Source organism: Phoca vitulina, unplaced genomic scaffold (assembly GCF_004348235.1).
Source record: "Phoca vitulina isolate PV1807 unplaced genomic scaffold, GSC_HSeal_1.0 scaffold47, whole genome shotgun sequence".
Lineage (NCBI taxonomy): Eukaryota > Metazoa > Chordata > Mammalia > Carnivora > Phocidae > Phoca > Phoca vitulina.
Genome location: NW_022589750.1, coordinates 11,046,739 through 11,058,619, shown reverse-complemented (window position 1 = coordinate 11,058,619; position 11,881 = coordinate 11,046,739). Strand labels below are relative to the sequence as shown.

Below are 11,881 nucleotides of genomic sequence, written 5' to 3'. Positions count from 1 at the left end.
AACACGACTGTCTTCCCCTCTCCCCGAGGCTCACGGAGAACGTGAACTCTGACCTCTGACTGGGCCTGCGCTTTATTACCTTGTCACTCCAGTGGTCATACGGGTACACGTCCAGATAGTTTCGGGCCAAAATCATGAGGCCGTGGGCCACGAAGCGTTCCTGCGCAATGTCGATCTCCACGGTGGTCTCCTGTCCCTGAGCATCCTGGGAGCAGCAAGCCAGGAAATGCCGCACGATGAACTCGTACAGTCGCTGCTCATCTCCCTAGGAAGACAAGAGAAGAGTCTGCAACTCCCTGCAGAATATTACCGCCCAAGGACCGCAGCCTCACCGGAAGTCTGACCTGGTTTAGGCCACCTTTCAGCCTCGAGTTCTGCACAGAAGAGGGCACGTGGCTCCTGTAGGTTCTGCACCCGCACGGAGTGCCAGGCAAACATGCTCGATGTTTTCTGACGTAAACCCAGCCGAAGGAGAAAACGAGGTAAAAGCGTAACAGCTAACAAGAGACCCCTTGTGTACAAGACACGGAAAGCTGTGGCCGGCAGCCCCGGCTCCCAGGGTTCGCGGTGATTTTCTACCAGGTAAGTAATCAAGGGTCTAGTGAGCCTCGATCTGTCAAAAGCCCCTAAGACACTCATACTCACGGCCAGTAATTCTCCTTCTAAGAACGGATCCCAAGGAAATAATGGGAGGTCCACACAGACACAGACACAAACGTTAACTGTCATCACGTCTCAGAAAGTTGGGGGCAATTTGTTCTTAAAAAACACATTTGGCAAAATAAATTATGGTATATGTACGCGATCATTAAGTGTCGTACTTGAAAATATTTCAGCATATGAGGAAACGGCAAATGTTTCTTCCTTATAATCTTCTGAATTTCCTAAATTGTCTAAAACGAACACATATCACATTTAAAACCAGAGAAGAACATATGTATTAATAAAAGAAGGAAACAAAGACCAGACCGGATTCAGCTTTGCAATAAGCCTGCAAACAAGCCCAACCAGCTTGGCCTCACGGAGTGCATCCCCCAGCTGAGCAAGGGCGGGAGCAGGTGAGATGCCTGAGCTTTCTCAGGGCTGCCTCAAAGCCCTGCCGCCCCTGGACCGCGACAGGAGGCCAGTGTCAGGGTGTCACCGCCTCAGGACGGCAATGGAACCCGGTCCAGTCTGGGGAGGCCCCATGGGGGCTGGGCAAAGGCACAGGGAAGGTGAACTGCCCCGCCAGGTGTGGAGGGTCTGACAGAGCGGGAAGTGGGGCTGCACAGAGTAGACCCAACCTGGGGGGCGGGAGGGGGCTCGTGGAAGCCAAGCAGGATGGTGAAGCAAGAGAATTTTGACACTGACATCTCTTTGCTAAAATGTAAGGGCTATTTCAAAATCACTTAGTTCCTAAAGTAAGAGCCCGCAGAGTACAATCAAGTGCTACTGACCCCTCGCTTTCCCCTGGGTTCCAGGAGGCGGGGTTAGGGAAACCGACCTGCAAGCTGTCGGTGTATTTGGTGGGGTGGATGGGAGGGTGAGCTTGGTCAGACTTGTTCCCGTTGCGTGGAGTGGGGCCACCCCGCTCTAGAATGCTCTGGGCGAAGGCCCCCCAGCGTGGATCCAGGGTCTGCTGCTCCACCAGCATGGTGAGGTTCAAGTCTTTGGGGAAGATGTTTGTTTCAGTACGAGGATAGCTGATGTACCTAGAACAAAGGCAAACAAAGAGGAAAAGAAATTGCTTTAATTGCTCTAGAAACCGCTGAATTAGACTGGAAACCCCCGGAGACACCTGTCCTGCCCCATCTGCCTTAGCCGGCTCAATGGAAGGCAACCTAGTTTCCCTCTGCTGAGGAAGGTTCTCACATGGGACCCACAATGGGGTGAGCAACGGCAGGCTCGCTGGCTGAGATGCTCCGAGAAGCCAGAGCGTAAGTGAGGGGGCAGCACGGGGCGGGACACACTCCCGCTAGGCCTGCCAGCACCTGTGTGGCCGGGGACACAGCCCCGGCCCAATCCCTCGTCGCTCTGCCAGTGACCCCCACGGCCTTGACAGTGGCAACGGAGCCTGCTTCTGTGACTTCGCTTCGAGCACAGAAAGAATAATGCTGGGGGGCACCTGGGTGGCTCCATCAGTTAAGCATCTGCCTTCGGCTCAGGTCATGATCTCAGGGCCCCGGGATCAAGTTCCAGGTTGGGCTCCCTGCTCAGCAGGGAATCTGCTTTTCCCTCTGCCCCTCCGCTCGGCCCTCTCTCTCTCTCTCAAATAAGTAAATAAAATCTTGAAAAAAAATTAAAAAATAAATGTTTAAAAAAAAAACAAAGAGGGCGCCTGGGTGGCTCAGTTGGTTAAGCGACTGCCTTCAGCTCAGGTCATGATCCTGGAGTCCCGGGATCGAGTCCCGCATCGGGCTCCCTGCTCGGCAGGGAGTCTGCTTCTCCCTCTGACCCTCCTCCCTCTCATGCTCTCTGTCTCTCATTCTCTCTCTCAAATAAATAAATAAAATCTTTAAAAAAAAAAAAAAAAAAAAAAAAAAAAAAAAACAAAGAAAAAATAATGCTGCCTAATAAACCATAATGTGGACCCTCCATGTAATTTAACATTTTTTTATTGGCCACTTAAACAGCATTAATGAGATAATTTACATTCTTGTTTCCATACAAGTCTTCAAAACCCAGTGCATATTTTACACTTACAGTACATCCCAAATTTCAAGTGTTCAACAGTCCCCTGTGGTGAGCGGCTGCCACACTAGTTGTGTGGACCACACTGTCCCTGGATGGTTTACGATGGCAAACGACTCCCAAAGGTGCTGTGTGCCACCTGCCAAGGCCCTGGGGGCAGCTGCTGAGAGGTCAACAGTGGGATGTGAATTCACTCTATGGGCTCTTATTTTAGGAAGTGATTTTGAAATGCCTTTTCCGTATCAGAAAAGTGAGCGTTGGGGCGCCTGGGTGGCTCAGTCGTTGAGCATCTGCCTTCGACTTGGGTCATGATCCCAGGGTCCTAGGATCGAGCCCCACATCGGGCTCCCTGCTTGGCGGGAAGCCTGCTTCTCCCTGTCCCACTCTCCCTTCTTGTGTTCCCTCTCTCGCTGTGTCTCTCTTTGTCAAATAAATAAATAAAATCTTAAAAAAAGAAAAGAAAAGAAAAGAAAGTGTCAAAATTCTTTTACTTCAGAGTTCAGGTGATGTCTAGACAGTCTGTATTTTCCCATAAGCTCTAAAATGTTTTACCCTGGGGCCCCTGGCTGGCTCAGTGGGTGACTGTGTGACTCTTGATCTTGGGGTTGTGAGTTCGAGCCCCATGTTGGGCGTAGAGATTCCTTAAAAATAAAATCCTTTTAAAAAAATAAAATAAAATGGGGCGCCTGGTGGCTCAGTCAGTTAAGTGTCTCACTCTTGATTTTGGCTCAGATCATCATCTCAGGGGTGTGAGATTGAGCCCCGCGTTGGGCTCCATGCTGAGTGTGAAGCCTGCTTAAGATTCTCGCTCTCTGGGGCACCTGGGTGGCTCAGTTGGTTAAGCGACTGCCTTCAGCTCAGGTCATGATCCTGGAGTCTCAGGATCGAGTCCCACATCGGGCTCCCTGCTCGGCGGGGAGTCTGCTTCTCCCTCTGACCCTCCCCGCTCTCATGCTCTCTCTCTCTCTCATTCTCTCTCTCTAATAAATAAATAAATAAAACCTTTAAAAAAAAAAAAAAAAGATTCTTGCTCTCCTGGGGCGCCTGGGTGGCTCAGTCGTTAAGTGTCTGCCTTTGGCTCAGGTCATGATCCCAGGGTCCTGGGATCGAGCCCCACACCGGACTCCCTGCTCTTCGAGAAGCCTGCTTCTCCCTCTCCCACTCCCTTTGTGTGTGTTCCCTCTCTTGCTGTGTCTCTGTCAAATAAATAAATAAAATCTTAAAAAAAAAAAAAAAAAGATTCTCGCTCTCCCTCTGCACCCCCCTCTCTAAAAATAAATAAATAAAGTATTTCACCCTGACAAAGATGCACTGAATTCTATTCCCAAATGTGGAATATTTACCCTTGAGTGTAGAGCTTTTCGGCAATCCTCATGGTTTCTTTAGCATTTATTCTCAACTTTCGAGAAGCCAGCTTCTCAAGCTCCTGTTAAACGTGTCACAGGCAAGTTAGGGCGTAGTGCAGGAGTCAGAGGGCACAGCACGGCCACACAACTCATCTTCACAAATGTCTGGCCCCTGTCACTCCAGCTGCTGTCACACAGAGGGGGAAAGACTGTGCTGAGGAAAGCTTTCTGGGCCTGCCGGGCAGGGACGGGGTAGATCTGATGGGCAGAAGCAAGACTCACCCAGGGAGGCAACAGACTCCCGGGCCCTGAGCATTGGGGTTTTCCTGACAGAAGAGGGCTGGGATAGAGGCCAGAAATCAGCATTTTTCAACAAGCCAGCTAATACACAGATTCTAATACAGGCAGTCTGGGAACCGCACTTTGGGAACACCACCCGGGCCCTAGTAACTTCTCCTGGATGACGAATACCATTCTTCAAGAACTCCTGGGAGATAACTGGCTGTCCTTCCCCTTGGTGACATTCCACCAGTGATGATGGCTGTATGTGAAAGCATACTTAACCCGTGAGGAATAATACACTTATGTCTGTTATAGGAAATCAATCCATAACTCTCCCCTTGTCAATCCAACCACACATACACACACCATGCCACACCACAGATAAAGAATACACTGCCCACCAGTCCCTGCATGTTTCTCTTAGCCTGCTTGCTCTGTATGTTCAATCTCTAGAGTGAATCCCGACAGAAACTATACTCTGAATTTTCCTGCAAAGTGGTCTTTGGGAAGGGGCACCCCCCGCCCCAAGGTAGTTAACTCCAAGTTATGTCCAACGGGGATGGCTCTTCCTGGGTCTAAAAATTTGAAAAACTCTGTTCCCTTTAAAGTAGGCTATTAATGCAGATCTTTAAAAATGATGTGTATACAGATTATGCAGAAACATTAAAAAAAATGCTCGGGTGGAAAAAACAACCTATTCCAATTACAACAATGTAAAATACACGCGCATGAAAAAAATAGGAAGACACTCCGATTGTATCAGAGATTGTGTAAGGCTGGCAAGGTGAGGGGTGATGTGTCTTCCTCTTTGTGCTTCCCAAACCCCACACAAAGCAGCTATACTGCATTTATTAACTTACAAACAAACAAACAAACCAAACCCCAGCATTAGAAGACTAAGCAGGCCCTGTTTCGGGGCTTTTTTCTTCCCAAGCACTTTCCTACATGGCCCCGTAAAGGGTGATGTTTCCTGCCACGGGGCCACTATCTGCCGCAGAAGCCGGGTCCCCACCACAGAAAGTCAGTGCTCCTGAGCACCTGGCGCACTCTTCTGGAACATACCACAGTGTCCAACGCTTGAGGCCTCCACTTGCTCTTTGCCTTAGACCTGACCTCCACCACGGTTGCCCTGGGATCCTAGAAAGCCAGAAAAAGCAGAGGCCATAGTAACCTGTTGGTGCACCTTCTCCAACATTCCTGTGGCAGCCTCAGCTCACCATTCTGGACGACACCATCAGCAGAGGTCCCTGCTCCGGCTGGGAGAGGACCTCGAGTGAGGTCGGCTTGTAGCCCACAGTGTGGTGGAGACATCACCACCTTCCCGCTCAAACCAAGGCTTTGAGGGGCAACTTCATAAGCACTCACAACAGCCTGTGCATCTCTGAAAAACCGCTTCCCATCTACACGTGCGGTGTACATTTTTTTTTTTTTAATTCAGGATAATACCAAGTCAGAAATAGGAGAAATTATACACTACAAGCTGGAGAACTCAATCTTAAGACTGACTTCACACTTTTTCTTTTCTTTTTTTGAGACAGAGAGCAGGGTAGGGAGGGGCAGAGGGAGACAGAGAGAATCTTAAGCAGGCTCCATGTCCAGCGTGGACCCCGACGTGGGGCTCGATCTCACAACCCTGAGATCATGACCTGAGCTGAAATCAAGAGCCGGATGCTTAACCGACTGAGGCTGCCAGGCGCCCTGCCCAACTTCAAACTTTTAAGAGACTATAAACGGACAAAGAACTCAGTCTAACTGATTTGTTGATGAGGACGTTTGTATTTCAAAATCCACATTTCTCTCCGCAAATGGGAGTTGGCTCCAGGTGCTCTTTACAAGGAACGCAGAAGTATCCAACTTTCCAGGCTTTCCTGCACCACATTCTAGCGAAGTAGAAAAGGGACAGCTCTCTTTTATTAACAGATAAATGTGCAGTGTCACAGACATGCCGGTGGTTGCGTGACCTCTAGGGTCAAAGGGTGGAGCAGTGGGGAGAGTGACTCCTGGGAGGCAGTGTGGTCTGCAGAAGGGGCTGGATAGTCACATACACGGGGATCCAGCTGTGCTCTGCTCCTCATTAGCTCCAGAGAGTCTGTGCACAAGTTACTTAACTTCCTCCCACATCGCCTGTAAGGTGGGGACAGCATCACCACCTTCACGGCACCAGGAGGACTGAATAAAATCACGTAAGACTGTCTGGCACTGTAGCAGCTGCTCACAAGTTACCATCCCCCTTCCCAAATCACTAATAAACCTGCCTGGGGCCTTCGGCCAGGGGCACACATGACCCATCGAAGTAGAGATCTCTGAGCTTTCCTTGAGCACCACTGTGTGGACGATCGGTCCGAGGGTCGCAACTCGGCCACTGACCGGCCCGTGGCCCTCTGACGTGCTGCGCTCTCCTGATCCATGCTTCCCCCAGGCTCTCCTGTGGCTGGCTGCCTCCTGCTAATCACCCTGACCTTCACTCAGAGGTCACCGTGAGAGGCCTTCCCTGACCACCCCATCTAGAACATTCCCGTTCCCTGCCCCCCCGCCCCCAAGGCAGGTTTCTGTTCCTTTACCCTTTTACTTCCTGGCATCAGTCCCCGTATGAAATTCACTTGTTCATTTGTGACTTTCTTCTCTCTAGATCTCCTCATCCGACCAGTGGAAGAGGAGGCTGGACCAGATGCTGTCTAAACTCCTTCCCGCTCTAGAAGTCTACTGTTCTAGACTGGTCTAGAAGATCCCGCTTTATCTCCGGTGACAGCATTCTGCTGCAGGGACAGACTGAAGCCATACAGTTCTTACAGTTCCTGACTTCATCTAAAAGGTCTACAGACCCTTTACTTTCAGATTGTTGAGCGTTGTTTTCATGGAGTTCCGGTCTTATTGGTTCCCCAAAAATGATAACTGAGATGCAAGCGGAAAGCTATGGTTCAGAAGGAAAATGGAGCAGGATCACCTCCCCTAACAGAGAAGGACTGGCTTGGGAACCTACAGAACGGTTTTCCCAGATCATTAAAACTCCAAATATTTCTTACCTCCATGCACAGCTGGTAGAGGACAAGACAAGCCGTGTGGTTAAAGAGACGATGCCTTTTCCAGTTGAAATCTACGACTCCATCTTTGTGGTCATGAGTTACTGTATTGGGGACAAACGGGAAGGCCGTGACTCACGGAAGCCATATGATAGGACAGAGAGGAGAAAGTATATTGCAGTGGAAGTCCAAAGGGATATGAAATATTGCTTTGGGAATATTTTGGGTCCCTAAGAAAACTAAGTGGATTCTGAACCTTGTAATGGGGTGGGAGGAAGGACAGCAAGGCTGAAAAAGTTAGTTAGTGCCATTTACGCTCCCGGTTCTTCCCAGGCCCTTGGACTCCACACCATAAACTCCCTCAGCCTTACCTTTAATTTTGTGGAAGATTTCTGGCACAAAAGCCTGAATGGCTTTGAACCTCTCCACCACGAACCCCAGGGTCGGGAACTGGCAGCTGCCGTAACTGATCAGCTGCTCTGCCAACACTTCTGGAAAAATCCTCTGAAGCCTCAGGGTTTGGAACCTAGTGAAGGCAGCTCCTAGAAAGTGAGGGACGAAGGAAGAAGGAAGGAGAAAGTGGTGGACCGTAAGATCAAAGCTAGCTGCACGTACTTACACACGAACGTCATTCTCAGTTCTGTAACCCAACACCCAGTGTGCCACATGGGTGCCCAGGAGTTCACCGGTGGCTCACCAATCCTCAGGTCCAGCTCCTGCCTCACGTCCACGGCATCGCTCACTCTCTGATCGGGCTCGGTCAGGTTTTCACAGGCCGCCCGGACGGCTCGGGGGGTGATCTCAGAGAAACGGGCTCTCAGCACCGGCAGACTGGGCTTCACTGTGCAAGAATCACCAAGGTCAAAGTCAAATCATATTGCCGTCCCAGCATAAAGGGCCCATTTTTCTTAAACCACCCTGAATGGAAGGAAAACCATCTCAAGACGCTGTGAGGCACCCAATTTTCTGATTAGGTTAAATAAACAGCATGCCTAGCCACCTAAGAGGAAAACTTCACTATAACCGCTAAATTTAGTGTTGTCAGAAATAACAGTGGTATGAATTTTAGGGATTCAAGTGAATCTCAGCTATTCTCTTGGTGAGCCTCTCAAGATCCTAATCTCACTTGCTCTCTTAGACACTTATGGAAAATAAAAACGTTGTCAATGGAAAGATCCTATGGGGGAATTTTACGTCCTGGCATGGAAACAACACAGGACACGAACACTGTCCCTGAAAGTTAATGTGCTTAAATTCCCAGGAGTCATTACAGCTTTCAACACAAACACACTTTGGGAAAACGGAAGCCGTCCACTCTCTGAAGCCTGAGGATGGGCCACGCCTCACTTCCTCTAAGTTACCTGAAGTCATTAGCCCTGTTCGAGTCATTTAAATTCATTTCAACAAGTATGTGTTAACATCCCGGCACTGTACAAAGAACACAGCAGACAAACAAACACGACATTCTAGAATTATTCTTCGCACTGCACGTATGTCGTGTATACGTTCTCTTAGAAATATTCAATACGTAAAGAAAGAGGATATACAAAGTCCCTGCTCTCGAGGAGCTGGCCGTGTACTTGGACCTAACACGTCACAAGCCCTAGGCTACACGGTCTGTGCCACCGTTAACTCATTTAGTCCTTATGCAGCCCTAACAGCTGTGTCAGACTGGCCTGACCTTCCAGAAAGCTGAGGCTCCCGAGGGTTTAGTAACTTGCTCCAGGACACAGAGCTGGGGAGAACTGATGGATCCAGGGGGGAGACTCTCTGGGGAGGAACGCAGCCACGGCCCGTTCGCACAGGGGAACCATCTACTTCTGTGGTCCCAAACTACAGAAACTCAGAAGCCACAGCACTTACCGGCCCTGCATACGTGGATAATTTCAAACCCGATATTTTCACCTTCTCTATCACAGTCGGTCCAGATCACCAGGGCCTGGCACTGCCGAGTCTCTCGTTCCAGAGTTTTCTGAAATTCCCAGCGGGGAAAGAGCAGGGAGAGCACAAATGCTTGACACCTCTCCGCTAAAGAGATCTGACTGAAGACTAGTGATGTTCTTGGAATATGGCAACTTGGCGAGAAGGAGAGATCTGGGAAACCGCTCTTACCACCTCTAAGGATGCCAAGGCCACTAGTACAATCCTCCAGCTTAGAATCACAGACCTGTAAGTGAGCTTCTAGAAGCCTGAGGGTTTAATACAACTACCCTAGTCTGATGAAACCTGAAACTCAGTTCTAACACATACTTGTAACTCTCATGGCTCTGCTAATGAACTGGTCCAAAAAAAAAAAAAAAAATCCCTAAATTGAGTTTTGCCCCCAAGAAGGCTTCCCAGTTAGCAGTGAACTAATTATAGGTGCCCTGACTGCTTGAGAACTCATAACTTGCTGTCAAATGACCCTTTACACTTTGTCGTCTCTCCATGTTAATTAGGGCTGAATCTAGGATTAATAACTTAACAATATTATCCCTAGGATTTAAACAACCACTACTTACAAAAAAGCTTACTTTAGTTCCTTGGCTACTTAGTTTAAATGGCCTCATTTATATGACGAGTGGGAGTAATTTTTAAAAGCATGGTACTGGGACGCCTGGGTGGCTCAGTCGGTTGAGCGTCCGACCTTTGGTTCAGGTTGTGATCTCAGGGTTGTGGAATCGAGCCCTGAGCTGGGCTCCACGCTTATCGTGGAGTCTGCTTGGAATTCTCTGTCTTCCTCTACCCCTCCCCCCACTCACATTCTCTCTCTCTAAGAGAAATAAAATCTTTAAAAAGTATGTTAAAAAATAAATAAAATCATGGTACTAAGTGTGGTGGGAAACTTGATCTCTAAATTCTAATGCATTCAGAACACAGGAATCACAGTTCAATTATTTTGTACTCGGAAGCTGCTCAACTCCAGTGCCGCATGTCTTCCAAAACATCCTACCTTGATGTCTACAAAATTCTCTGGGCAGTACTTTTCAATTTCTGCTTCAAAGAGGACAAGGGGATTGCAGCTCTGCCTAGAAAAGAAATGAAAACACAACATATCCAACCTCAGCACAGGATGGAAAGTCCCCCATTTTAATGAGAAAAAATTGCTCCAGTGTGCTCACAGATGGATCCCCAACAGAAAAAGTCCCACATGAAAACGCCAGAGAATTAAAAGCAAGGCTACGACCCTCTGTACAAAGCCCTTCCTGCTTTCTGTGACAACAGGAGTGGCCAAGAAGAAATTCTGGGACTCTTTCATTCATGTCTGCAACAGGATAAATGTAACCCAAGGACTACGTGAAATAGGTCTGGCTATTTTAAGGGAAATACACTTCAGAGTGGTGGTTTATTCTAAACGTAGGGCAAAAATTCACAATGGTTCAGTTGATCTTAGGTCACTGCTGTGGTCTCTATGGTTTTCGTCCCCTCAAAATGCACATGTTGGAACCCTAACACCAATGTGACGGGGTTAGAAGGGAGAGACTCTCACAGGTGATTCTGTCACAAGGGTGGTGCTACCTCATGAACGGGATTTATAAAATCCCATTCTTATAAAAGAGGCCTCACAGAGCTCCCTAAGTCCTGCCACAAGGTGAGGACACAGTGAGAGGTCAGCAGAGTACAACGGGGAAGAGAGCTCTTCACCTGACCGTGTCGGCACCCTGATCTCCTACTTCCAGCAGCCAGAACTGGGAGAAATAAATTTCTGTCGTTCATGAGCCCCTCGAGTTGATGACATTTTGTTACAGCAGTCCGAATGGACCGAGACAGTCGCCTGAGTATTGTAAGCTCTACAGTGAGATCAACATGCCTCAAAATTCCTGTAGCATTTCACAACTTACTGTAATAATCAGAAAGTTCTTCCCCCAGGAATTGTACTGACCATTTGCGAAACTGCATCTGGAAATCATGGGCCAGCAAATGTCCAGAAACTGAAGTCATTATCATGGTAACATTCTGAATGATAACAAAATTCACATTAGTCTTCTAGAAATTATATTTTGCCAGATCATCCAAATAAAAGGGAGAAACTTCTATTAAGGAAAAAAAAAAGGGGTTGCCAGGGGCTTGGGGGGAGGTGGGGAGGAATGAACAGATGGAACACAGAGGACTTTAGCGGCAGTGGGAATACTCCGCATGGTGTTAGAATGATGGATACATGTTATACTTTTGTCCAAACCCGGAGAACATACAATACCAAGAGGTAACCCTAATGTAAAGTATGGACTTTGGCTGCTTATGATGTGCCAGTGTAGGTTCGACTGTACAAATATATCACTCTGGTGAGTGATGTTGATCATGGGGTGGGGGTGGGGGTGGGGGTCAGTGGTGTGTATATGTGTGTGGGGGGGGGCAGGGGTTCTATAGGAAATCTCTCTACCGCCCTCTCAATTTTGCTCTAAAAACCTAAAATGGCTCTTAAAAAAAAGGCTGTAAAAAAATAAAACCAAACCTAGTTGATCAGGAAGAAATGAACATAAATATGTCTCCTTGAAGCCAAATGCCATAGTAATACAATCACCTTTCTGATTCTAGCACCATGATGCCTTTGATGGGATTTAAAGTTTCCTCAAACTCTTATGT

The 11,881-nt window shown here is 48.2% G+C and overlaps 1 protein-coding gene across 1 annotated transcript in view; it reads right to left on the bottom strand.

The window, feature by feature from the left end:
* Positions 1-11,881, bottom strand: part of TOP3A (DNA topoisomerase III alpha) — a 30,501-nt gene that overhangs the window by 14,168 nt on the left and 4,452 nt on the right. The window contains exons 3-12 of the mRNA XM_032431750.1: positions 11,181-11,254; positions 10,251-10,326; positions 9,182-9,290; positions 8,016-8,159; positions 7,690-7,860; positions 7,322-7,422; positions 5,361-5,435; positions 4,014-4,096; positions 1,484-1,691; positions 80-265 (exon numbers count right to left, since the gene is read on the bottom strand). Coding sequence (XP_032287641.1) covers positions 80-265; positions 1,484-1,691; positions 4,014-4,096; positions 5,361-5,435; positions 7,322-7,422; positions 7,690-7,860; positions 8,016-8,159; positions 9,182-9,290; positions 10,251-10,326; positions 11,181-11,254 — 1,227 coding nt within the window. The remainder of the gene's footprint in view (positions 1-79; positions 266-1,483; positions 1,692-4,013; positions 4,097-5,360; positions 5,436-7,321; positions 7,423-7,689; positions 7,861-8,015; positions 8,160-9,181; positions 9,291-10,250; positions 10,327-11,180; positions 11,255-11,881) is intronic.